The sequence below is a fragment of the Aethalodelphis obliquidens genome, unplaced genomic scaffold, assembly GCF_003676395.1.
Source record: "Aethalodelphis obliquidens isolate GAN/ISIS:26980383/991018 unplaced genomic scaffold, ASM367639v1 scaffold5, whole genome shotgun sequence".
Taxonomy (NCBI): domain Eukaryota; kingdom Metazoa; phylum Chordata; class Mammalia; order Artiodactyla; family Delphinidae; genus Aethalodelphis; species Aethalodelphis obliquidens.
The window spans coordinates 13,257,351-13,282,674 of NW_020837949.1; the positions used below are offsets into that span (position 1 = coordinate 13,257,351).

Here is a 25,324-nt window from a genome sequence, read left to right on the forward strand (position 1 = left end):
ATGCCTTAAGGCTGACATTTAACAAGAAAAGTGATTATTTTTTAAGTGTAAGCAGCGTCCTGAATTCACATGGGTCTGTGTGTCCAAAACGTTTTCATTCGAATTCAGATTGTTTTATTTTAGTTTAATATGATCACATGACAGAGCTTTTAGATCTTTATGAAACCAAATAACTATGTTGACCAAAATTTCAACTTTTCAACTGATTATTTTGGCATCACAGAGATTCAGCCTTTCCTTGGGGCTTTAGTGTAAGACTTTCAGAACTTTCTGAGGACATGAAACCTCAGTCATTATATGGCTGCCAAATTATACGGTACTGTTATTGATTCCATAATTTCCATCTACTCTAGGACTGATAGGGATCCCCACAGAAGTCTGGCTGGGCAGCAGCCCTCAGCTATCATGGGTTTAGTCGTTAAAGTTAACGTACCAGCCACACTGTGGTCTGTCTCTGTCACTATCTGTCTCAGTCACCATGTCATCCATGAGGCAACTCTAACTACCATGTCTAAAAACTGAATGTTTAAAATTTTCAAAGGGGCAAATTGTTTGATTAATTTGAGATTTAGAGCAAAAGTAACTTTGAAAGCAGCTGAGAAGCTTGACTTTGTGAATTCATTTATTTCGATAGTAGTTTGCATTGGAAGACAAAGAGATGAGAGTAGAGAGGGTGGTTGTCATTCTACATTACAATAGTGATTGTCATGTCATTTCTCATGAGAAGGTGGAAATGGTTGGATTTTAGGTACAATGGTGGCTAAGGATAGTTTTTCTTCTGACATTTCTATTTTTGCATCCAGGATAGAGATAAGTGGAAACCCAACAGGCGTAGTCATAGCCCTCGACAGAGGAGATACCCAGTAGCAGAGTGAGAGCTAAGAGCTGACATAAACATTCATTTAGCCCCCTACTCTGATCACCTGGTGGTGAGACAGGCTGGGACCTGGGACTCTTTGCTGCAGTGCTCAATGCTTGCACCTGGACAAACATCTCCTTGAGCAGCAAAATACAAAGAAACTATAAGGGACTAAAAATAACTGTGTGCATGTGCAGTTGGGACAAATTCTGGACAAAAGATACAAAGAGGCCAAAAAAACCCAACTGCCACTTTTGAAGAGCGGGAGGGAGAAAAAGTAGGGTACTGCGCATGTCCGCTGCATACAACACCACCAAAGGGGTGGGAAACCCACCTAAACCATCCCTCTGGCCCGACCCCTGGACACACCCTTACCCTCACCCCATTTAAGGAACCAGCTCGCAGCCCCTTGAGCAAATGAGCAAGCAAGGGAACCTGTTGTTTGTTCTCACTCCCCACTGCTGCAGCAGGGGCCCCAATAAAGTCTTGCCTGAATCTCTTTTCTGGCCTCTGATCAATTTCTATTGATTAAGGAGGCCAAGAACCCTGATCAGTAACAGTGGTATGAATGCCCTTCCCAAGGAGAAGAGCTGCCCCTGATCACCGGGGATGGAGGAAAGAAGAGAGTCTGTGGCAGCTGGAGGTGGATGAGGGACTCAGAGCAAGGCATCCCTGGTTTCTAGATCATCTGAATGGTGTTTTAGGTGGGTGCTGGGTCTCAGGCTGTCCAAGCAAATTTAAATACAGCTGAAAATAATTCTGGGGGAAATATGTTCAAACAGTTGACTAAACATTAGCTCTCAGAATACAGATAAAATATATCTTTACCCCAAAATAGGGATAAATTATAAGCAGTAAAGATGGCCATTAAAACCAGCTTTTAAAATATTCACTCACTTACTCAACCAACATTTTACTATACCTATGTAGTATTATGCTATCGCAATGAATAAGACAGACTCAGACCCTGCCCTCATGAAACTTACGTACTAGTAATAGTCAGAACTATACAACTGGTTATGTAACTAAGCACTCTCGGGGCAGTGAGGAAGCCTGTGGTGCTGTGGGAATGTTCAGCAGGGGTAGCTAGCCTGTCATGGAAACCTGGCCAGCTCAGAGAGGAAGTGACACTCATACAAGGCCTGAGGTTCCCAGGCAAGGGGGTGGGCTGGGAAATGGGTGTGTGTGTGTGTGTGTGTGTGTGTGCAGTTTGAGTGGACAAACAAGCAGAGGCCCTGGGGCAAGAAAGAATTTAGCACACTGGAGGACTGAAAGGCAGGGGGTGGGCCAGAGGGGCAGGAAGAGTGTAAGCTGAGGTCCAGAAGCCCTCTGGAGTCAGCTCTGGAAGAGCCTTGGAGCCCAGGCGAGGGTGTTGGCCTGTTACCGAAGAGGAATGGGAAGCATCTGGAAGTGTCCAAGAAGGGGAGAGACACAATCCGATTTGCGTTCCTAAGAGGTTGCCCCACCCCACAGCTGCGGGGAGACTGGAAGGGGCACCAGTGGACAGGGTGGGTAGTTGGGGCGGGTGGGAGGGAGATCAAGGAGGTTTTGGGTTACCCTGTGGTATAACTGCAGTGGGGGTTGAGAGAAGTGGGTGGATCCCAGGGATACTTTGCAGGTAGAACTCGTTAGTTGGTTAGATGTGGGCAGTGATGGAGAGGGAAGGTTGCACAGGACTTCCAGGGTTAAGGCGTAAACACGTGGATGGATGGTGATGGCCTTTGCCGAGATGGCAGCACTGGAGAGGGAGCTGGTCCTCGTGAGGGAGTGGGGAATGGTGGTATGAGTTCAACTTCGGATTTGTTCATTTTGAGCTTCTCTTGCATCATCTAAACGGAGATGTGGGATGAGCTCTTACGTTAGTACTTCGTTTACAAAATATGGAAAAGTCACAAATAACATTCAAAATGTGGGCATCCCTGGTGGCGCAGTGGTTGAGAGTCCGCCTGCCGATGCAGGGGACACGGGTTCGTGCCCCGGTCCGGGAAGATCCCACATGCCGCGGAGCGGCTGGGCCCGTGAGCCATGACCGTTGAGCCTGCGCGTCCGGAGCCTGTGCTCTGCAACGGGAGAGGCCACAACAGTGAGAGGCCCGTGTGCTGCGAACAAAAACAAAAACAAAAACATTCAAAATGCTACTTGAAATTACACTGTTTTGCTGGGGGACACCACACAGCTTGCCGGATCTTAGTTCCCCAACCAGGGATCCAACCTGTGCCCCCTACGGTGGAAGCGCAGAGTCCCAGTCACTGGACCTCGAGGAAATACATTCCCAGGGACTTCTTACCGTGCATCACCAGCTGTGAGCTCAATTCCACCCTTTAAGAGGTGCTTATTAAACATGCAGCTGGATGTGGAACAAACGTGGAAATGTTTAAACGAGAGAGAAGCCAATTTGGATGTGGTTATCATTAGCCTTTCAAAATTTCCTTTCAAAGTTAATGTGTAAATAACGGTATTAAAACCTTTTTTTCAAGTAAATAATATTTTCATGGAAAAGACTTAGCTAAATAATTGGATGATTAGTTTAATCATATGTCTCCTCTTTGGGACCCTAATCACCGACTTGAACCTCAGAACCAAAGGACTGCAGTCCTTGGAGGCATTTATGCAGATTATAGAAATAGTGCTGAGGAGGAACCAACCACTTGATAAAGCTAATGCTTGCAAACATGTCACCAACACAGGACAATAAGAAATCAAACTTCGTGATTGGAATTTTGTTTTCCCACTGCCTCTAGAAGCTGGGCATGTAAGGATTTCTGGTTTCTTCTTGATCTTGGATGGACAGTAGCTTCATGTTGATTTAAAGTTTGTCTTTCAGGCTTCCTGTATAAGAATTAACCAGCTAAAACCCAACATTTTAATACAGAAATGGAACTACTATTTAAGAAATCCTGTGATGAATTCTTTTGCAAATTAAATAAGAGTTTTGCACTGTGAATAACCATCCTCTAATCAGCTTTTTTTTTTTATTAATGGAAGTTTGTAACATTTTAAAAGTGGGTTTTTCTAATACTGTTTAGATTGGTGGTACCTTTTATGTGTTGGTAATCAAATGCAAAATATGGCTGATATCTTGTTTTAGCATCTTGTTCTCAGAAATATGGAAGGATCGTAAAAAAAATTCAAACTATAGCTTGAAATCCCAGGGTATCTGACAGCAGCCATTTGGATTACAGGCTAATCCCATCCTAACAAACCCCAACAGATGATCCAGATTCTTGAGTGTGCCACATATGCTCTAAATAAGTGAGCCATCCGCTGGGACTTGGAGAGCCTTTAGCATACAAACATCTTTATTGTTAGGGCATTTATTATTATTTTTTTTAACATCTTTATTGGGGTATAATTGCTTTACAGTGGTGTGTTAGTTTCTGCTTTATAACAAAGTGAATCAGTTACACATATACATATTCACTTTGATTCACAAAGTGAATCAGTATACACATACACATATGTTCCCATATCTCTTCCCTCTTGCGTCTCCCAGGTCATTTATTATTAAAACATTTGAACTAATATTCAGATATTATTTTTTAATAATTTTATTATTTTAAAATTTGACCTATAAAAATATTGCTTCACTGGTACCTCAAATGATATTTTTAAAAATAAATAATGGAGCTTCCCCAGTGGCGCAGTGATTGAGAATCCGCCTGCCAATGCAGGGGACACGGGTTCGATCCCTGGCCCGGGAAGATCCCACATGCCACGGAGGAACTAAGCTCGTGTGCCACAACTACTGAGCCTGTGCTCTAGAGCCCGTGAGCCACAACTACTGAGCCTGCGTGCCACAACTACTGAAGCCCGCGTGCCTAGAGCCCGTGCTCCACAATGAGGGAAACCACTGCAATGAGAAGCCCATGCACCACAACGAAGAGTAGCCGCTGCTCGCCGCAACTAGAGAAAGCCCGCATACAGCAACGAAGACCCAACACAGCCAAAAATAAATAAATAAAAATTTAAAAAATTAAAATAAATAATGATAGGGCTTCCCTGCTGGCGCAATGGTTAAGAATCGCCTGCCAATGCAGGGGACACGGGTTCGAGCCCCGGCCCAGGAAGATCCCACATGCTCCGGAGCAACTAAGCCCATGCGCCACAACTACTGAGCCTGTGCTCTAGAGCCCACGAGCCACAATTACTGAGCCCGCGAGCCACAACTACTGAAGCCTGCGCACCTAGAGCCCGTGCTCCGCAACAACAGAAGCCACTGCAATGAGAAGCCTGCGCACCGCAATGAAGAGTAGCCCCCGCTTGCCGCAACTAGAGAAAGCCCGCGCGCGGCAACAAAGTCCAACGCAGCCATAAATAAATAAATAAAATTTAAAAAATAAATAGTGATAGGGCTTTCCTCTTGGCACAGTGGTTAAGAATCCGCCTGCCAATGCAGCTTTCGATCCCTGGTCTGGGAAGATCCCACATGCGGTGGAGCAACTGAGCCTGTGCACCACAACTACTGAGACTGCTCTCTATAGCCCGCGAGCCACAACTACTGAAGCCCGCGTGCCTAGAGCCCGTGCTCCACAACAAGAGAAGCCACCACAATGAGAAGCCCATGTATTGCAGCGAAGAGTAGCCCCCACTCACCACAACTAGAGAAAGCATGCGCTCAGCAATGAAGACCCAACGCAGCCAAAAATAAATAAATAAATTTATGATAAATAAATAACGATAGAGCTCTCTCCGTGGCAAAGCAAGGCACAGCTGCAGCCCCTTTCTGCAATCAAAGAAAAGGCCCACCTTAGCCAACATCATGCTGGAATCCCAGGCAGTCAAGGCTTTAACTGTAGGCAGTGGCCACCACCCTCTCCCTCTGCTGGTGGGAGTGGACTTCCTGCTATTGTGGCAGAAACTGCTCAGCTCCCAGTGAAGTGACTCCCCACCTGTCCTCTCTTTTCCCTGTGAGGGTTCATAGCATCTCTTCATCGTATAGTTTAGTTACATTATGGGAAATAGAGGGCTTGCCTGGGCAATGCTCAGTAATGTGTAATATGGTTTTATAGAGGAAATTAGTTTGGGAATTCCCTGGCGGTCCAGTGGTTAGGACTCCGTGCTCTCACTGCCGAGGGCCCCTGGTTCAGTCCCTGATTGGGGAACTAAGATCCCACAAGCCACACAGCCAAATAAAAAACAAAAAAATAGTTCAAGTTCCTAACAGTAAACTTTGGAAACTCGACCTGATTTAATCTGGGGACTGTGACTGCAGCTTTCCTCCTGCCTTGCCTTACTTGTGTGCTCTGCATAATGCCTGTCTTTTTTTTTTTTTTTTAATTTATGTATTTTTGGCTGTGTTGGGTCTTCCTTGCTGAGCATGGGCTTTCTCTAGTTGCAATGCGTGGGCTTCTCATTGCGGTGGCTTCTCTTGTTGCAGAGCACGGGCTCTAGGCACACGGGCTTCAGTAGTTGTGGCTCGCAAGCTCAGTAGTTGTGGCTCGTGGGTTCTAGAGCGCAGGCTCAGTAGTTGTGGAGCACGGGCTTAGTTGCTCCGCAGCGTGTGGGATCTTCCCCGCCCAAGGCTTGAACCTGTGTCCCCTGCATTGGCAGGCGGATTCTTAACCACTGTGCCACCAGGGAAGTCCAGTGCCTGTCTTTTTAAGAGCACCGATCTCTAACCAGATTTCCTGGGTTCTCCCAAAGTGACTTTGAGCAATTTACCTTATGTCTCTATACCTGTTTTCTCATGCATAACATGTGTATAATAATAGTAATCTTTCACAAGGTTGTTGTAAAGTTTGAATGTGCTGACCCAAGACAAGCACTTGGTCAGTACACAGTAAGTACTGAATGAATGATTCTGTGGTCTCTGAACAGTTTGCACTTTCCCTACCACGGAGCGTACATGCTGAGGACTAGCTAACGTAACTTGGTTTGCTCAGCAGGGGAAACCCAGGAGTTCTGGGCCACACCTCCAGCCCCAATCAGCTGTCTGGCTGTTGCCAGCCTGGGCTAATGGAAACTGGACTAGAAAATGTTCAGAGTGGGGTCACAGCACAACCCATTCCCATCTTAGAGAAAACGGCTCAGACCTGCTTTCCCCCAGGTCCCATCTGCGAGAGCTCTGAAACTCAGTCCTTCCTCTCCCCGCTGGACACCTCAAGGGGAGAAAGAAGGGGCTCATGGATTAGTATCCCTTTTTTTGGGCACAAACTTCTTTTCATAAGTCAGAACCCTGGGGCACTGGTGACGGTTTCAGCCTTGTGACCTGACTTAAGGCCATAGAGCTCCAGCCTAGAAGCCCATCTTTGTGCTCCTGTCCTAAGTGCCGCGTTCAAGTTCATAAAGGAATGAGGGTGGGGTGGAGATAAGGGGTGATGAATTCAGTTGTGCAGATATTAAAGTATAGAACCCAATGAATTCCCCGGTTGTCCAGTGGTTAGGACTCGGCACTTTCACTGCTGTGGGCCCAGGTTCAATCCCGGGTCGGGGAACTAAGATCCCGCAAGCTGTGCAGTGCAGCCAAAAAGAAAAAAGTATGAAGCCTGAAGAGGAGAAGCTTTGGGAAATACCTATAGCCCAGAAAGAGGAAGAGGTAGAGAGCTGCCAGTGCAAGCCCAGGAAGAGCGGTCTGACAAGGCAAGTAGAGTTAGGGCAGCTCTGCACCCGCCTCCTCAAACCATCAGGGGGGCCGGTTTGCAGGTGTTTCCAACCCTTTGCCAAAAGATACTTCTGTAAAATATAATAAAAAAAAGAGTTACCAGAGGAATGTAATGAAAAAAGACGTCAGTATACAAACCTCAGTTTTTTTGTGTTTTTTTTTTAAGTTCATTCTGTCAAATTGTTTGAAAAGTTCCTAAACGCTTTCTCTCAATTTCTGTACTTATCTTGTTAAGGACCGGAAACAGTTGGCACCCCAGCTCTGGCCCACAGATTGCACTTTGAGCACTGCTACCTTATGCTGTAGAAACCAAGTGGTGTCACGTAGTGAAAGGACCGAGAAAGTTGTTAGGTTCTACCAGAAACTCACTAGTGACCTTTAGGAGGAATTTCAGGAAAGGGATGCACACGGACAGGTTGAGAGGGTAAGGGAAAGGAAAACGAGTGAACTGTGGTAAACTAAGAGAATAATCTCTGCTCATCCTCCCCTCCCTTTAGTTAAAAATGTTGGCAAGGGCTTCCTTGGTGGCATAGTGGTTGGGAGTCCGCCTGCCGTTGCAGGGGGCACGGGTTCGTGCCCTGGTCCGGGAAGATCTCACATGCCGCGGAGCGGCTAGGCCCGTGAGCCATGGCCGCTGAGCCTGCGCGTCCGGAGCCTGTGCTCTGCAACGGGAGAGGCCACGGCAGTGAGAGGCCCACGTACCGCAAAAAAAAAAAAAAATTTTTTTTTTTGGCAAGGAAGGTGAGAAATAGCAGAACCACAAAGGTCATTGCTCCAAATGAAAGCTTTTTAAGATAGAGGAAACCTGTGCATGTTAAAGAAGGAGAGAAAGAAGCTAGTGGAGAGGGAAAGATTTCAAATGCAAGAAATCCCCAAAGCTTGGAAAGCAGGCAGATGGCCTCTGCTTGGTTCTGCTGTCTCATTGCCTGGCACTCTCCACCCTCTTCCCTGCAGCCCAGCCATGGTGTCCGTCTGTCTGCCGTTTCCTGAAATGCACCGAGCTCTCTCTGTAGACTCAGGACTTTCCCACATGCTTTTCCCTCTTTTTGGAATGCTCTTCCCCCGACTAAGTTCTTTTTATCCTTCAAGGCTCAGCTTCAATGAGTGACTTTCTCATAGAGGCCTCCCTTGATGCATCCCACAACCTACATTGAGCCTTCCTCGACATCCTCGCAACCTGTGCTTTTCCATCACTGAACTTAACCCAGTTTATAATTCTGTTTATCTGTGTGTGAGCTGGTTGAACATTGTCTTCCTCCCTAGAATGTAAGCTCTTTGAGGCACGGACTCTGGCTGTTTTAGTCCTCATTTTCCAAACCCTGAGCACAGTGCCTCCCACACAGTAAATGTTCATATAAAGCCCTGGCTGCATAAATAACTAATAGCACCACGACAGATAATAATAGCTAACATTTGTTGAGGGCTTATTAGGTGCCAAGGACTTTACAAACGTCCTCTGTTCTATGGACAGTCCTATGAGATAATTACTATTTTTACAAATCAGGACACTGAGTTTGAGCTCAGGTAGTTTATCCAAGTTGAAAAGACTTGTGAATGAGGGATTCGGGATCTGTGTCCAGATTTGTTTAATCCTAGAGCCACCAGAGGGGCACTTTCTCCCGGGGCTGGAAGTGTGGGTGAGGAAACGAGGACGCTCTGCATTTCATTTAGCTGCAATGTGCCATCTGGCATGCGCAGAACACTGTACTAGACACATGTGAACACAGTGAGAGAGAAGAGCGGTGATTGCTGAGCCAGAGGAGGGTTGTGAGCATCTGGGCCCTGTACCAGAAGGAGTGAGGGGCCAGGACCAAGTCAGCTCAGGGATGTGCCCTGTTTAACGTGGGTGGACTGCATGTTCACCTAAATTCCATTCACAGAAGGCCCAGGTGTGTTCAGCAGAAATTCCTGATAAATCTGCTTGGGGCCAGAAGAAGGTGAGCCTCTGGAGCCTGAGTGGGCAGGACTGTTCTGCTCCAACAGGGAGAAGTTGTGGGTTACTTTGGAGAAGGATAGAGAGAGAAGAAAAAGGGGGGAGGTGGAGTGAACCTGTGAGATGGGTGATGTTTTGTATGTTTCATAATATGACCCACCTCATGATCTCCCAAGTGTTCCATAGAGTTACAAAAGATCATAGAAACTCAAGGTGACTGGCCGTGTGTGTGTGTGTGTGTGTGTGTGTGTGTGTGTGAGCTGGAGAAGGGGCTAGATTTCACAGTAGAGTCAATACCAGCAGAACAGGGACAGCCTGTGTGGATGTAAGATGGGGGGGAGGGTGGCGGTGAGCCAGGCCCCAGACAGAGCCCCGGGCACATTTGCACAGATCTCAGGGTGGTGTGGGGTGCCTCAACTGGCCCTTGGGTTTCTGATAACCACTTGGGTGAGAGAAGGGGGAGGTGCTCAGGCTTCTTGTCTGCTCTGAATTGGCCATTACTACTCCTTTGTGTTTATTAATGTGTGCTCTGTAAACACTAGAACATTTGAAAAATCCAGAAAAGTAAAAGTGAAGAGAAGACACCAGTCGTCCCTCAGTCCTGAGATAGCAGCTCTATGTTTCACTTCTCTTCTTTTTATCTTCTATGTACATGTTTGCTTACAAAGTTGGGATTGTATTTTATATGTATACTTTACTATCTTTAGCTGGCATAATAGCATAAACATTCTCACAAGTAAAAACCACATCTCGTATTTGAGGATTTTCACACTTTCTTATAAAGGACAGAGTTGATTTCAGTATTGGAAAGCTTTGCAAGAAAAAAATACATTTTGGCATGTATTCTCTGAACCAGCCTAATTTGATTTGAGTTCTCGGTTTTTTTTCTTCCCACCTTGTACAACCCAGAAAGTCCTATGAGTTTGAAGACTTACTGCAGTCTTCCTCTGAGAACAGCAGGGTGGACTGGTACGCACAGACTAAGCTGGGGCTCACACGCACTTTATCGGAGGAGAACGTCTATGAGGACATTCTAGGTAAGAGGCCAAAATGTTTGAGTGAGTCTGTCTATGAGAAGGAAGAGGGAGGAAATGGGGCTGGCTGCTTGAAATACACACACACACACAAACACACACACACACACACAGTCACACTCAAAGACAAACATGTACTCAAATGAATGAGAGATCAGGTAGGTGGGTGGAAGAGTGACCCATGGTGAAATACATGAGAGAAAAACGGGCTGGAGTGGGGAGGAAGGGCTGGCGATGAACGGCCAAGGAGGCAGCGTGATACAGCGGGAAGCACAGGAGACCTGGAGCCTCAATATCCATGACTGAATCTTGGCTCTGCTACTTGTGAGCTGTGTGACATTAAGCTGGTGACTTAACATCTCTGAACTTCAATTCTCTCATCTCTGTACTAGGGAGGATGACAGCTACTTTACAGGGTTGTCTGAGGGCTGAAGAAAATGGTATGTAAAATACCTGGTTTATAACAGACTCTCAGTGAATTGTAGGGATTACTGAATGAAAGAAAACCAAAGACCACCGTACTCTTTCCAAAACTGTAGGAATGTGGCAGTAACGGCATCACAATTCAGACTGAAATGCATGTCTTCTATTTAAAAAGTAACTTTGGCCTTGCTCTAAAGAATTCTGTGATTCCAAAATGGGGCTCAGATTCACAGAGCTTTTGTGCATTTAGGTTTGGTGAGTTAAATAATCTCCAGGGAGGATCACAGTTTCAGTAAGGTGTAAACCCAGACCGTGTCTGCATATGTTGAGGGCGGCAGTGGGGGAGAAATGAGCTGAGGAAGAAACCCTTCTGTGTCCCTATGCAAGGGGCAGAGCAGGCATATATACATGTACTTACATGCATACAGTCATCAACACTAGAAGAAACTCCATGGTAGGAGGAAACATGAGACTTAAGGAAGGGCGTACACTAAGCCGAGCTATTTGAATTGCTGTGTCCAAGCTGCCAGAGATGGGTTCCTGCCAAAGCAGTAGGCTTCCCAAATCCAAAGTGGGTATGAGATCTAGACTTCTCTTAGCAGTGTGTACCTGACAGAGAAGCTTTCAGTTACAAGGAACAGAAAACCCAACTGAAACAACAAGGGGAGTTTGTTGGCTCATGTGACCAGAACTGGCTTTTTCTTCCTCATTTCTTATCTCTCATGTTAGCTCCATTCTCAGCAGGTTTCCCACGATCCCCATGATGGCTGCCGTTGGCTCCCCAGAATCTGTGCCTTGCAGCGAGAAAGGAAAGCCTGTGTCCTGCAAGTCCCAGCAAACATCCTGAGGTTCACTCTGATGAGACTGATTTAGGTCCCTTGTTCACCTTCAGAGCCCAGGAATGCCATGCAGCAATTGGCTTAGGCTTGGAATGTGAGCCCTTCCCAGAGCTGGTCACTGAGGCAGGGATTCGGGATACTCAGATTGGCTTAAACCCTGAAACTGGGAGTGGAGTTAATCTCACATTTCTAAGAATGGGGAGTCAGGGAGTTATCCCAGTGAAAACCAAGGTCTGTTACCAAGAGGAAGGTTAAATGGATAGCAAGACAACAGATATCCCCACAAGGAGAGACCTGATAAGGTGTTGGGTCGTGATCTGATAAGGAGAACTTCCTTAGTGTTCCCAGTTTCTAATCCGTTGCCTTTGACTGCAGATCCACCAATGAAGGAAAATCCTTATGAGGACGTTGAGTTACATGGTCGATGCCTCGGGAAGAAGTGTGTCTTGAATTTTCCAGGTTCTCCCACCTCTTCCATCCCTGACACACCCACCAAGGTATGAGCCCCCAGAGGAGCAGTGGGGGAGAGGGGTCCCCAGCACCACGGCCTTGAGCAGGCTGGAGTTCTGGGTCACACTGGAATGCCAGGCCACCCTCACTGCCAGGCTCCTGGATTTACACATCGGCAGCCTACCTCCTCTTCCTGCCTCTAGTTCTCTTGGAACCCCTCTGCTCAACAAGGCTTTCTAAAGTGTCATTTTAGCTTCTAGGTCAGAATTCTCCCCAGTTGAGTAAATAAGATAGTACATCCATGTTATACAGCTATAAAGAAGAATGTCCTGACATAAAACAAACTCATATATGTTTGTGAATGTACAAGAATATCTCTGTAAGGGTCCCTAAGAATGAGTAAGTGGGTACCTCTGTGGAGTTGTCTGAGTGTCTGAGTATCTGGAGGTCAGGAAAGAAGACTGACATTTTCACAGAATATCTTTTTGAACCTTTTGCAGTTTTGTACTATGTGCATACAGATAATATTACGATATTCACATACATGATAACTTCAACACATTGCCTACAGAACTGAGTTCATATTCTTTCTTTTTTTTTTTTGCGTATGTAGTTTTATTTATAATGGTCCCAACTGGAAACAACCCCAATATCCTTCAGTGGGTGAACAGTTACATATAGTATAGTACATTCATATGATGGAATACTGTTCATCAATAAAAAGGAATAAGCTATTGATGTATACAGCAACCTGGATAAATCTCCAGAGAATGATGGCAAGTGAAAAAAGCCACTCCCATAGAGTTACATGCTACATGATTCCGTTTATATAATATTTTTGAAAGGACAAAATTGTAGGAACAGAGAACAGATTAGTATGAATTCATATTCTTTAGCATAGCATTAAACTTCCTTCATAATTGATCCCTGGTTACCATTTCCCGCAGTTTCTATGTACAAAATCTTCTCTCCAGCCAAAGCCTACTAACTGCCCCTCTGATATTGTAGCCCCAGGATCAGCAAACTTTTTCTCTAAAGAACCAGAGATCTGGTTATATATGATGATATATGATCTCTGTTGTAACTACTCAGCGCTGCCATCGCGGTGCAGAGCAGCCGCAGACTATATGCAAACCAGTAAGTGAAGCTGTGTTTTATTTATGGACACTGAAGTTAGATTTTATATAATTTTCATATGTCATGAAATATATATATATATTTTTTAGCCATTTAAAAGTGAAAATATTCTTGGTTCATGGCCTGTACAAAAACAGGTGGTGGGCCAGATGTGGCCCGTAGGCCGTAATTTGCCCACCCCTGTGCTAGGTCATTTCTACCTCTGCCCTTGGCTCTTGCCTGGACCTCTCCCTTCCCATCCTTTAAGGCCCAGTTCAATCATGCCTCCTTCAGGAAGGTTCCAGGTCATCCCAGTCCCTGGGACTTGTTCCCCCTGTACTTGCCTGCAACACTCAGTGGGCTAAGCATTCATTTCACACCAAACTATATACTGTCTTATGATATCTCTTACTTTGATGATTTGAATTCTGATTTAGGTCACGTAAAATATCTTTAAAACATCTCCCCAACTAGATTGTAAATTCTTCAAGGTCAGGAAGTATATATTTGGTTTCTTTGTGTCTTCCATAAGTAGTTGTTATACAATGGTTTAGTTGTTGAAGAAATTAAATAAAGGAAGACCAAATCCAGGCTGCAAGTGTCCGTTTAAATCCTATTGAAAGGATCTGTTTCCAGCCTAAGAAAAGAAGCCATCTTCCTCTCTGGGCTCCACTCGAGGTCAGGATTTGCTGGCGTGCGGGGTGTATACACATGAGACATGATAGTCTCAAAGGGAATCTTCTTCAAGAGGGTGGAAGGTAGAACCTTTCATGAAGGGTGGATCTTACCCACCCAAGTCGATTGCTGCAATACTTGCCAAAACCAATTAACTGCTGCTTTCTCCTCCTATGGAAAAGAGTGTCATCATGAATAATCCATGACAACCAATAATTAGCAAATAGTTTCTACTTGCCTTTGAAATGTGTTGTTTATATTTTCATTGGAATGTGGATGTCTTCAACATTTGGGGAATCCTTCATTTCCCACAGTGGATAAGTCTGGCTTAGAAGAAGAAGGCTGTCTGTAGACTTTTCGATGATGTCCATTCTGACTGGCATGAGGTGATACCTCATTGTAGTTTTGATTTGCATTTCTCTAATAATTAGTGATGTTGAGCATCTTTTCATGTGCCGCTTGGCCATCTGTAGGTCTTCTTTGGTGAAATGTCTATAAACAACAAATGCTGAAGAGGGTATGGAGAAAAGGGAACCCTCCTATACACTGTTGGTGGGAATGTAAATTGTTACAACCATTGTGGAAAACAGTACGGTGGTTCCTTAAAAAACTAAAAATAGAGCTATCATATGATCCAGCAACCCCACTCCTGGGAATATACCTGGAGAAAACCATAATTTGAAAAGATGCATGCACCCCACTATGCATGGCAGCACTATTTACGATAGCCAGGACATGGAAGCAACCTAAATGTCCATCGACAGAAGAATGGATAAAGAAGATGTGGCACATATATACAATGGAATATTACTCAGCCATAAAAAAGAACAAAATAATGCCATTTGCAGCAACATGGATGCACCTAGAGATTGTCGTACTGAGGGAAATAAGTCAGAGAAAGACAAATATCATATGATATCACTTTTATGTGGAATCTAAAAAAAATGGAACAAATGAACTTATTTACAAAACAAATAGAGTCACAGATGTAGAAAATAATTTTATGGTTACCAGGGGGAAAGGTGGGGGGGTAGGGATAAATTGGGAGGTTAGGATTGACATATATACACTAGCATATATAAAATAGATAACTAATAAGGACCTACTGTATATAGCACAGGGAATTCTACTCAGTACTTTGTAATGACCTATACGGGAAAAGAATCTAAAAAAGAGTGGATATGTGTAATTGTATAACTGATTCACTTTACTGTACAGCAGAAACTTAACACAACAGTGTAAATCAACTATACTCCAATAAAAATTTGAAAAAAGAAAAAGAAGGCTATCATACCCAGTCTGCCCCCCTCGTGTCTTACTCAGTTCTACCCCACTTCATGCAGGGAGTGAACTGCATGGCCTCTTAGGAACAATGGAAAACATCTGCCCAAAGCAGCTCTGCCTGCAGAACTGGGTGCTCCTCCCTCGTACCAGAAAATAAAGGCTTAGCAGCCCTTTTCTTCCCCTTCCTGCCAGGCTAGAGAAAACCTAGGTCCCCTGTCCCCAAAACAGTAAAGCACAGTAGGTAATCATGTCAATGAGAACTTGAAGTCCAGAGGCAGCTATCCTGCAGAAAGAGAATCCAGTTGCCCAATGCACATGTCTGATTGCCACAGATACTTGCAGGCATTTTGGGCCTTTGCAAGTCATTAGCAAGACTCTGTGTCATGCTCAGTTCTCTGCCTTCCTACATCTGGGTGTCTGGTTTGTGTCCCCGTTCTGGGGGACAGCTGCAGACTTCTCCACCTCCTCCATTTAGCTCATCAATATTCATGGAGCATCTGCCACATCTGGGCTGCATCTGGGACTGGGAACTTACTGAAGCAGTCTTTCCGTGACAACCTCCTCTACCAGCCACAGAAAAGTCCTAAAACATATTTGAGGATTTTTATTTAATTAGATTGTGCCTAGTCCCAGTAGAGAAGTAAGGGTCAACTGGACAGATTTTCCTCAACAAGGAGAGACGTGCAGCTGGGGGCAGATGCTGACACTTACAAACACACAATGTAAGCTCCTGAGAAGGGGCCGTTTTCTTTTCTTACTATGTGTCACCCACCATTCCCACACGTAGAATAGCACAGTGAATATGGTAGGAACTGTTTTTTGTAATAAAGGAAATCTAGGCTAATATGAGATACTCTTTCTTATGTATTGACACCTAAGTGGGAAAAGTCACTAACTGGCATTCTCTGGTTGCCTGGGTAGCTTACCCACACCATCTGCCACCAACAAATCATCTGTTACTTAGCTGCGGCTACGTAGAGACCGTATCTGGTCAGGTGTGCAGGTTCTGGAGCCTGACTGCCTCCATTCAAAACTTACCTAGACCACTTGCTAGTTCTGTGACTTTGGGCAAATAATCTTATCTCTATACATCTGTATGTCATTGGTAAAAATACGGAATGATAATTGTACACTCCTCTTAGGGGATCTTATGAAGATTAATCAAATTAATTATTGTAAACCACTTAGATTAGTGCCTGCAACATAACTACTATTTATGTGTGTTTACTAAATAGATAGAATTATGCTTTTCAGGGACTTCCCTGGTGGTCCAGTGGCTAAGAGTCTGCACTCTGAATGCAGGGGGTACGGGTTCGATCCCTGGTCAGGGAACTAGATCCCACATACTGCAACTAAGAGCCCATATACTACAACTGAGACCCGGAGCGGCCAAATGAATAAGTAAATAAGTTAAAAAAATTTTTTTAATTTAAAGAAAAAGAATTATGCTTTTCAATATGTGTGTTTTTTTTTTAATTTGGTTGCACCAGGTCTTAGTTGCAACACGTGGGCTCCTTAGTTGTGGCTCCTGGGCTCCTTAGTTGCAGCTCGCCAGCTCCTTAGTTGCGGCATGTGAACTCTTAGTTGCAGCATGCATGTGGGATCTAGTTTCCTGACCAGGGATCAAACCCAGGCCCCCTGCATTGGGAGTGTGGACTCTTATCCACTGCACCACCAGAGAAGTCCCTCAATATGTGTTCTTTATAAAATAACCTCATTTTCTAAAAGCAGAACATTCTCATTATAAAATTCTTTTTAAATACCAAAATGTGTAATCTTAAAAAAACTCATCTGTAATTGGGAATTTTTATTTTTTCTTTGTACTCACCTATATTTTTTTCTATAATAGATTGTTATTATGTGTGTGTGTGTGTGTGTGTGTGTGTGTGTGTGTTTAAAGTATTTTTATAAATTGCATGTAATCCCAACACCCAGAGAAAACCACTGTTAACACTTTGGTTTACTTCCTTCCAGACCATGTCACACTGTGTGTGTGTGTGTGTGTGTGTGTGTGTGTGTGTGTGTGTGTACATGAAAAAAAGATTTGGGATGATGTTGTATATACATTTTTGCCGCTCTTTTACATTTATCATGAGTGTTTCCCCATGTCATTACTTTATTTTTAAAAACAACTTGTATTGCCTGCATGGTATGCCGTCATTTAATGTAATGCCATTACTTTACATTAGCGTAATGTCCCAATTGTTGGAACGTGTGTGTATGCTTTCCTGTGTATCTCTATGTATGTATAGTTAAGGGAGCTTCTATGTATTCATGTGAATATGTGTACGTGTGTGTGAATGGCATCTGACTACTTCCTGGGGGAGGCCTCTGTAGAAGAGAGTAGGAGTCAGGTTGAGATAGGTAAAAGAGGAGATGGGATATTTTATATCAAGGACCCTTTCAGTCTCCTGCGGTCAGTCTCCTGAGGTAGTAGGACAGGGACATTCGAGGACTGGAAGGAGTTAAGCCATTAGCCACCATTCACAGACAAGAAGGGTGAATGAACTCTGGCTGAGTCCAGGTCAGCTCCCTCTTCGAGGCACAAGGCACGTAGCTTCCTTGTCGCCCCCTCCTCCCAGTGGATGCTCCCTGGCCAGGGCCCATCATACTGTCTCCTGAAATAAGAGGTTTCAACAGAGGGTTCTTGTCTGCTTTTCCCTTTTGGACACTACAGATCTTTGGTTGAGTCTATTGCAAATCAAATATTTCTAAGGTTAGGGAGACTCTGCTGCAGCAGAGCTAGGCTCCTCCATAGAGATTACTCCATAGAGACACCATAGGACGGGTGTGTTATCATCAGGGCTTGTCGGTCTGAGGTGCTCTGATCAAAAGCTGGGATCTTCTCTGGACCATAGTCTGACACAATCATTCCTAGGGTCCTGTAGTGACTTTCCTTTTATACTATAGTTCAAGTTTGGCAAACTGCTGATGGTTGCCTGATTTTGTGAATAAAGTTTTACTGGAACACAACCAAGCTCATTTGTTTACATATTGTCTATGGCTGTTTTTGCACTACAGTGGTAGCGTTGAGTAGTTGTGACAGAGACAGTATAGGCCACAAAGCCTAATATATTTACTGTCTGGCCTTTTAGAAAAAGCTTGCTGATTCCTGCTGGCTTCATATCCTCACTTTCAAAGGCTTTCTACAGGCAATTCTGTCTTCATTGTTGACCATCTTTCCATCTGTTTCACTGCACTGGCTGTAAACCCCAAAGATACTCTTGGTTTTATTTGCTCTTGACTCTATTCCTGTTCTCAGATTGTGCTTGTTATACATGATAATGCTCTCCCCGACAGCCCACTAAGCCTTTTTATCAGTTAAGAAGCTAATGAGGGCTTCCCTGGTGGCGCAGTGGTCGAGAATCCGCCTGCCAATGCAGGGGACACGGGTTTGGGCCCTGGTCCAGGAAGATCCCACATGCCACGGAGCAACTAAGCCCATGCACCACAACTACTGAGCCTGTGCTCTAGAGGCCATATGCCACAACTACTGAACCCACGTGCCACAACTACTGAAGCCTGTGCGCCTAGAGCCCGTGCTCCGCAACAAGAGAAGCCACTGCAATGAGGAGCCCGCGCACCACAACGAAGAGTAGCCCCCCCTCGCCGCAACTAGTGAAAGCTCGTGTGCAGCAGCGAAGATCCAATGCAGCCAAAAATAAATAAATAAATATTAAAAAAAAAAAAAGAAGCAGCCAATGAAATTCCACCCCCTCATGAAAACTCCCTGGACATTTGGTGGCTTCCTTTGGGTGCTCTGGGACACACCAGGCCTCCTCTCCAGCAGCATGACCCCTGGAAGATGCAACCCCTACACAGCCTCCACCAGGTCTCTTCGCACCCTTTAGAAAGTCATGTGCCGTGTTTTCCTTCCTTTCCGTTTTCTTTATTCTCAGCCCTTTTCATAGGTCAAAACTTCTTTGAACAAACTCTATCGCAATCTAAATCTCTAATAAAAACAGATACCTGCTTTTTGCCAACAATTTGGTATGAGATTCCAATGCAGTGAAAACTGGGGCCATTTCCTTGGATTTCATTGCAGATGGAGTTTGGTCTTGAAGAAGGCTTGTCATTATTCCTCTTTCTGTGCTGCTTTAATTATTAAGAAGCCCATAGAGAGCAAGTCAGGCCAGCCTCTTCTACTCAGGGCTTGCGGTGCTATGCAATTGATTGCTCCCTATAGACCCATGATGACACAGGAGGAGGCCACCTGGGAAGGCTGGGAGTCTTTATTCCTGGAAATCTTTAAAAAGGTTCTGGAGGGCTTCCCTGGTGGCGCAGTGGTTGAGAGTCCGCCTGCCGATGCAGGGGACACGGGTTCGTGCCCCGGTCCTGGAGGATCCCACATGCCGCGGAGTGGCTGGGCCCGTGAGCCATGGCTGCTGAGGCTGCACGTCCGGAGCCTGTGCTCCGCAATGGGAGAGGCCACAACAGTGAGAGGCCCGCATACCGCAAAAAAAAAAAAAAAAAAAAAAAAAAAAAGGTTCTGGAGTTATTGATACATACTGTTTGGAACTAAGTAAGAATGGAGAAACCAAAGGAACAAAATAAAACTATTCTATGAGAGTTTAAGATATGATAAATGTGGTCTTATAAATTGATAGAGAAAGAAAGGCTTATTTATTAAATAGAATAGGGATAAGTTAGCTTGAAGGAAAAAATCAGTTTAGACTAACATACAATAAAATAAATTACAAATGGACTAATGAATAAAATATATTCAAAATAAACTAAGAACATCCAAAAGAAAATGGAATTAAATATATATTAAACGTTTAAGAAGGTATTATTTTTCTAGGGAAAGAAAGAAGAGCGTAAATTAATCACAAAGGAAAAGATGATCAGATTTTCATACATGGAAATGCTATGTGGGGAATTCTCTGGTAGTCTAGTGGGTAGGACTCCAACCTTTCAGTGCTGTGGGCCTGGGTTTGATCGCTGGTCGCAGAACTAAGATCCTGCAAGCAGTGAGGCCAAAAAAAAAAAAAAAAAAAAACTATGTGAAAAATTCCACATAACCAAAATAAAAATACAAACAAATCACACGGGAAAAACACACTTGCAGCAAAACTGACAAATAGTTCATCTATTCTATATAGGGAGCTCATCCAAAATAATAATAAAAACACTAGGATCCCAAAGAATAAACAGGAAAAGAACATAAACAATATAATAAAAATGCAGTTAGAACATTAAAGTATGAAAAAATGTCAATGTCTTAAAGAAAAACTTACACTGAATGCCTATTGTGTATCAGGTACTCTGCTTGATACCTTTATCTCATCTAATTCATTAGGTAATTTTTAAAAAGAGACATTGCAGCTATAATTATGGTATCATAAAACATGCATCTGGAAGTACCTTTAGAGAACATGTGGTCAAAGTTGTTTAAAATCTTTATTAATTTTCCTTATTTTATTGAGTAGTTATTACATTCATATCATTCAAAATTTTAGTATGAAAAGTATCAATGAAAAGTCTTTATCTCACCCCTATCTCTCTCCCCAGAGCAACCACTGTTAGTTTTTTGTGTATCCTTCCAGAACTGTCCTATGCCTATACCAGCAGAATAGCTCCCCAACACACACACACCAGCATACTATACCAGCTATTCTACACCTTACCTTTTATGCTTAACAATATATAAATGAGAGAACCTTCCATACCAGTCCATTAAGTTTTTTTATACCTGCATTGTATTCTACTTTATGGATGTACCATAATTTGACCAGCTTCCATCGATGAACCTGTAGGTTGTTTCCAGTATTTTGTGTTTACAAACCATGGCACAGTGTACGGTATACTTTGCATAATATGACTTTCCTTGTACAATATAACTTTGCATAAGTATGAACATATCAGTAGGACAAATTCCTACAGGTGGAATTACCGGGTCAAAGCATATAGGTATTTGTACTATTGTTGACACTGCTAGATTGCCCTCCGTAGAGGTGTACTAATTTCCATTCCCACCAACAGTGTATGAAAGTGTGAAAATGATTTTATTCCCTCACTTTCATCAATACAGTGAGTTATCAAATTTTTTAATCTTTGCTCATCTTTGAGTGAAAAATGTTTCTTCAGTACATGAAAAGATGCTCAACATCACTAATTATTAGAGAAATGCAAATCAAAACTAGAATGAGGTATCACCTCACATCAGTCAGAATGTCCATCATCAAAAAACTACAGACACTTCCCTGGTGGCGCAGTGGTTAGGAATCCGCCTGCCAATGCTGGGGACACGGGTTCGATCCCTGGTTCGGGAAGATCCCACATGCCGCGGATCAACTAAGCCCATGCACCACAACTACTGAGCCTGCGCCCTAGAGCTTGTGAGCCACAACTACTGAGCACATGCACCACAACTACTGAAGCCCACACGCCTAGAGCCCGTGCTCCGCAACAAGAGAAGCCACCGCAACGCGAAGCCCGCGCACTGCAACGAAGAGTAGCCCTCACTCTCCACAACAAGAGAAAGCCCGTGCACAGCAACGATGACCCAATACAGCCATAAATAAATAAATAAATATTTTAAAATCTACAAACAGTAAATGCTGGAGAGGTATGGAGAAAAGGGAACCCTCCTACACTGTTTGTGGGAATGTAAATTGGTACAGCCACTATGGAGAACAGTATAGATGTTCCTTAAAAGACTAAAAATAGAGCTGTCTTATGATCCAGCTATCCTACTCCCGGGAATATACCTGGAGAAAACCATAATTTAAAAAGATACATGCACCCCCAGTGTTCACTGCAGCACTCTTTATAATAGCCAAGACATGGAAGCAACTTACATGCCCATCGACAGAGGAATGGATAAAGATGTGGGGGACTTCCCTGGTGCCTCAGTGGTTAAGAATCCGCCTGCCAATGCAGGGACACGGGTTCGAGCCCTGGTCCAGGAAGATCCCACATGCCGCGGAGCAACTAAGCCCGTGCGCCACAACTACTGAGCCTGCGTGCCACAACTACTAAAGCCTGCGCGTCTAGAGCCCATGCTCTGCAACAAGAGAAGCCACCACAATGAGAAGACTGCGCACTGCAACGAAGACCCAACGCAGCCAAAAATTAATTAATTAATTTTAAAAAGATGTGGTACATATATACAATGGAATTTTACTTAGCCATAAAGAAGAAGGAAATAATGCCATTTGCAGCAACATGGATGGACCTAGAGATTGTCATACTGAGTGAAGTAAGTCAGACAGAGAAAGACAAATATAATATTGCTTATATGTGGAATCTAAAAAAAAAGGTACAAATGAACTTATTTACAAAACAGAAATAGAGTCACAGATGTAGAAAACAATCTTATGGTTACCAGGGGGGTTGGGGGTTAGGGATAAATTGGGAGACTGGGATTAACGTATACACACTAGTATATATAAAATAGATAACTAATAAGGACCTACTGTATAGCACAGGGGCCTCTACTCAGTACTGTATAATGAGACCTATATGGGAAAATAATCTAAAAAAGAGTGGATATATGTATATGTATAACTGATTCACTTTGCTGCACAGCAGAAGCTAACACAACAGTATAAATCAACTATACTCCAATAAAAATTTTTTTAATGTTTCTTCAGTGGAGTTTTAATGTTTTTTTTTTCTGATTGAGTGAAGCTAAGAATCTTTTATATATATAAAAGTTGTTATATTTCCTTTCCTGTAAACTTTCAATTCTCATCTTTTGCCTGTTTTTCTTCTGAGTTGTTAGTCTTCTTCTCATTAATATGTAGTATGTATTAGAAAAATGAGTTCTATAAGTCGCAAATTTTTTTAATTGGTTTTTTATTTGCCTTTTGACCTTAAAGCAGCTCATTTTTAGAAATAAGACACTGAGGCCCAGAGAAGTGAAATTCCTTGTATAGAAGGCACTCAGCTTACCAGTGGCAGGGACAAAGCTATGCTTAGGTCTTGTAACTCCCGGTACATTGTATCAGAAAGCCTCATTTGTAAAGTAAGGGATTGAGCCAGGTGAGTTCCCACTTGTCTAAAAAGAGACTGGATTAGACTTGCATCCTTTATCATGCTCATTTTCCATAATTGAATGATGAGTGTTTATTGAGCACTTAAGAATAGCATAGGCAGACTCAACATACCCTTGGGAACATAGACCAGCTTCCCTTCTTGATCTTCTTGGTCTCCATCACTGCCACCACCAGTTACCTCTCATTTAGTCCCTTTGTATTTATTTACTCTTCTTTTTTCCTCTCCCCTCACAGCATTCCTTGTCCAAACCTGCTTTTTTCCGGCAAAATTCAGAAAGGAGGAACTTCAAACTGCTGGACACTAGGAAGCTGAGTCGGGATGGCACTGGGTCCCCTTCTAAAATCAGCCCTCCCTCCACCCCCAGCAGCCCTGATGACACTTTCTTTAACCTCGGAGACCCACAGAACGGCAGGAAGAAGAGAAAGATACCCAAGGTAAGGCTTGCAACAAGCTTCATGTTCAGATGTGCACTCCCCCTTCCCTGCAAAGGAAGGCTGCAGAGGAGTCTGGGCAGAGGTCAAATCACTGGGCCCTTCTTCCTGCTTCACCACAGGCCGGGTAGACACGGTGAAGCCAGCAGGCTGAGATATCTGGCCCTTTGTCAGAGTAATTGTGGTGGTCCTGTAGCCTTCCTCTTAGCCATCCCTCTCCCTACCTTTATCACTCTTAGGATACCAACCTGTGCTTCCAGGACCCAGCCTCAAAGGGCCGCATCTCCCTCCTTCATGGCCTCAAAAAGCAGAGCTCCATCCCTCGTGCTCTGGCTCAGGCTCTGTCACCTCCCACTGCAGAGGTGGCACCACATGGAGCCTGCGCTCCGAGGGAGCACTTGTCAAAAATACATCTTTTCTGGCTCTTTTCAGCCCCAAAGGCAAAACGTGCCCAAGGGCTTGGATGTGCATCTCATGTGGCCGCTGTTGCTGTTACATTTCCTTTGCTCAGTCCAACCCCTGCAGTGCTTGTCATTCTTCATTGGCCACTTTGGTACCAACTTCCCTCAGGAACTTTTAGAGCAGGAATTCTTCATTTCAGAGTCCATGGATGGACTTTAGGGGATCATGAAACCCACAAAATCATGTAAAACTGTATGGATGAGCTTGGGGGGGATAAAAGGAAGAGGGGGTGGGTTGTCTGTACATTTCATCAGATTTCTCAAAGTGACCCGTTGACCTGAAAGTCCAGGGACATTTTCACAAGCCAGTCCCTCCTGACCCAGTTTGGTTAATCAGTGTTTTGAGCCATAATATCACCCCTGCCCCCGACATTCTTATTCAAGTGAAATTAAGTCACCTGGGCAATCAAGAGGGCATTCTGGGGGCTTCCCTGGAGGTCCAGCAGCTAAGACTCCGCGCTTCCACTGCAGGGGGCACGGGTTCGATCCCTGTTCGAGGAACTAAGATTCCCCAAGCTGCACAGCGCAGCCCAAAAAAAAAGTGCATTCTGAAGGGTGAGGGCGGTTAGGCTCAGGTGGGCAAGAGAAGACCTGTCACCTGCAGCCCAGCAGCGGGGTTGCAGGTGGAACAGGGGAGAAGATGTCTTGCTTTGTGTTGTTGATGGAGGGCAGGAGTCAGGCCTCGTTCCCCTTCCTGTTCTCCTGGTTGCCTCGTGCCACCTGGGGCACAGTGCAGGTTGCATCTTGATCATTGGATGCTGGCTGAATGAGCTCCCACTAGTACATGGATCCCAGTCTCCTTCGCCCCTGGTGGAATCGCTTTCTGTCTCCCTTTGGCTGTCTTTCAGTCACTGTCTTAACTCTCCTCTTCTTGTTCTGGCATGACTCACACATATCTGTAATGTCAAAAACCTGCAATAGTGAAATAATTACAAGTGGCTGTTAACATCTATACAGCCTCACTGTTATTTTAGCAAATTAAACAGGAACAGTCAAATGAATCAGCTGAGTTTAAAAGAGTTTTGATACAACTCTAAGTCTGACTCTGTATCTCTTAGTTAGCATTTACCCTCTGTCTTCTACCCCTGCGCTTTTACCCATCACTTCCCCCTTTATAGTATTTTAATATTTAAAAAAGATTTTTTGAGATTGAGGGGAAGAGAATATGTGTGCATATTTTATATAAAAATAGAGAGGTGGAGATAAAGGTAGAACTA

The 25,324-nt window shown here is 44.1% G+C and overlaps 1 protein-coding gene across 2 annotated transcripts in view; it reads left to right on the top strand.

The window, feature by feature from the left end:
- Window positions 1-25,324, top strand: part of DENND2A (DENN domain containing 2A) — a 106,245-nt gene that overhangs the window by 35,253 nt on the left and 45,668 nt on the right. For both annotated transcript variants that reach the window (XM_027101725.1, XM_027101727.1), the window contains exons 4-6: window positions 10,303-10,430; window positions 12,065-12,186; window positions 23,449-23,649. In XM_027101725.1, the coding sequence (XP_026957526.1) occupies window positions 10,303-10,430; window positions 12,065-12,186; window positions 23,449-23,649 (451 nt within the window). The remainder of the gene's footprint in view (window positions 1-10,302; window positions 10,431-12,064; window positions 12,187-23,448; window positions 23,650-25,324) is intronic.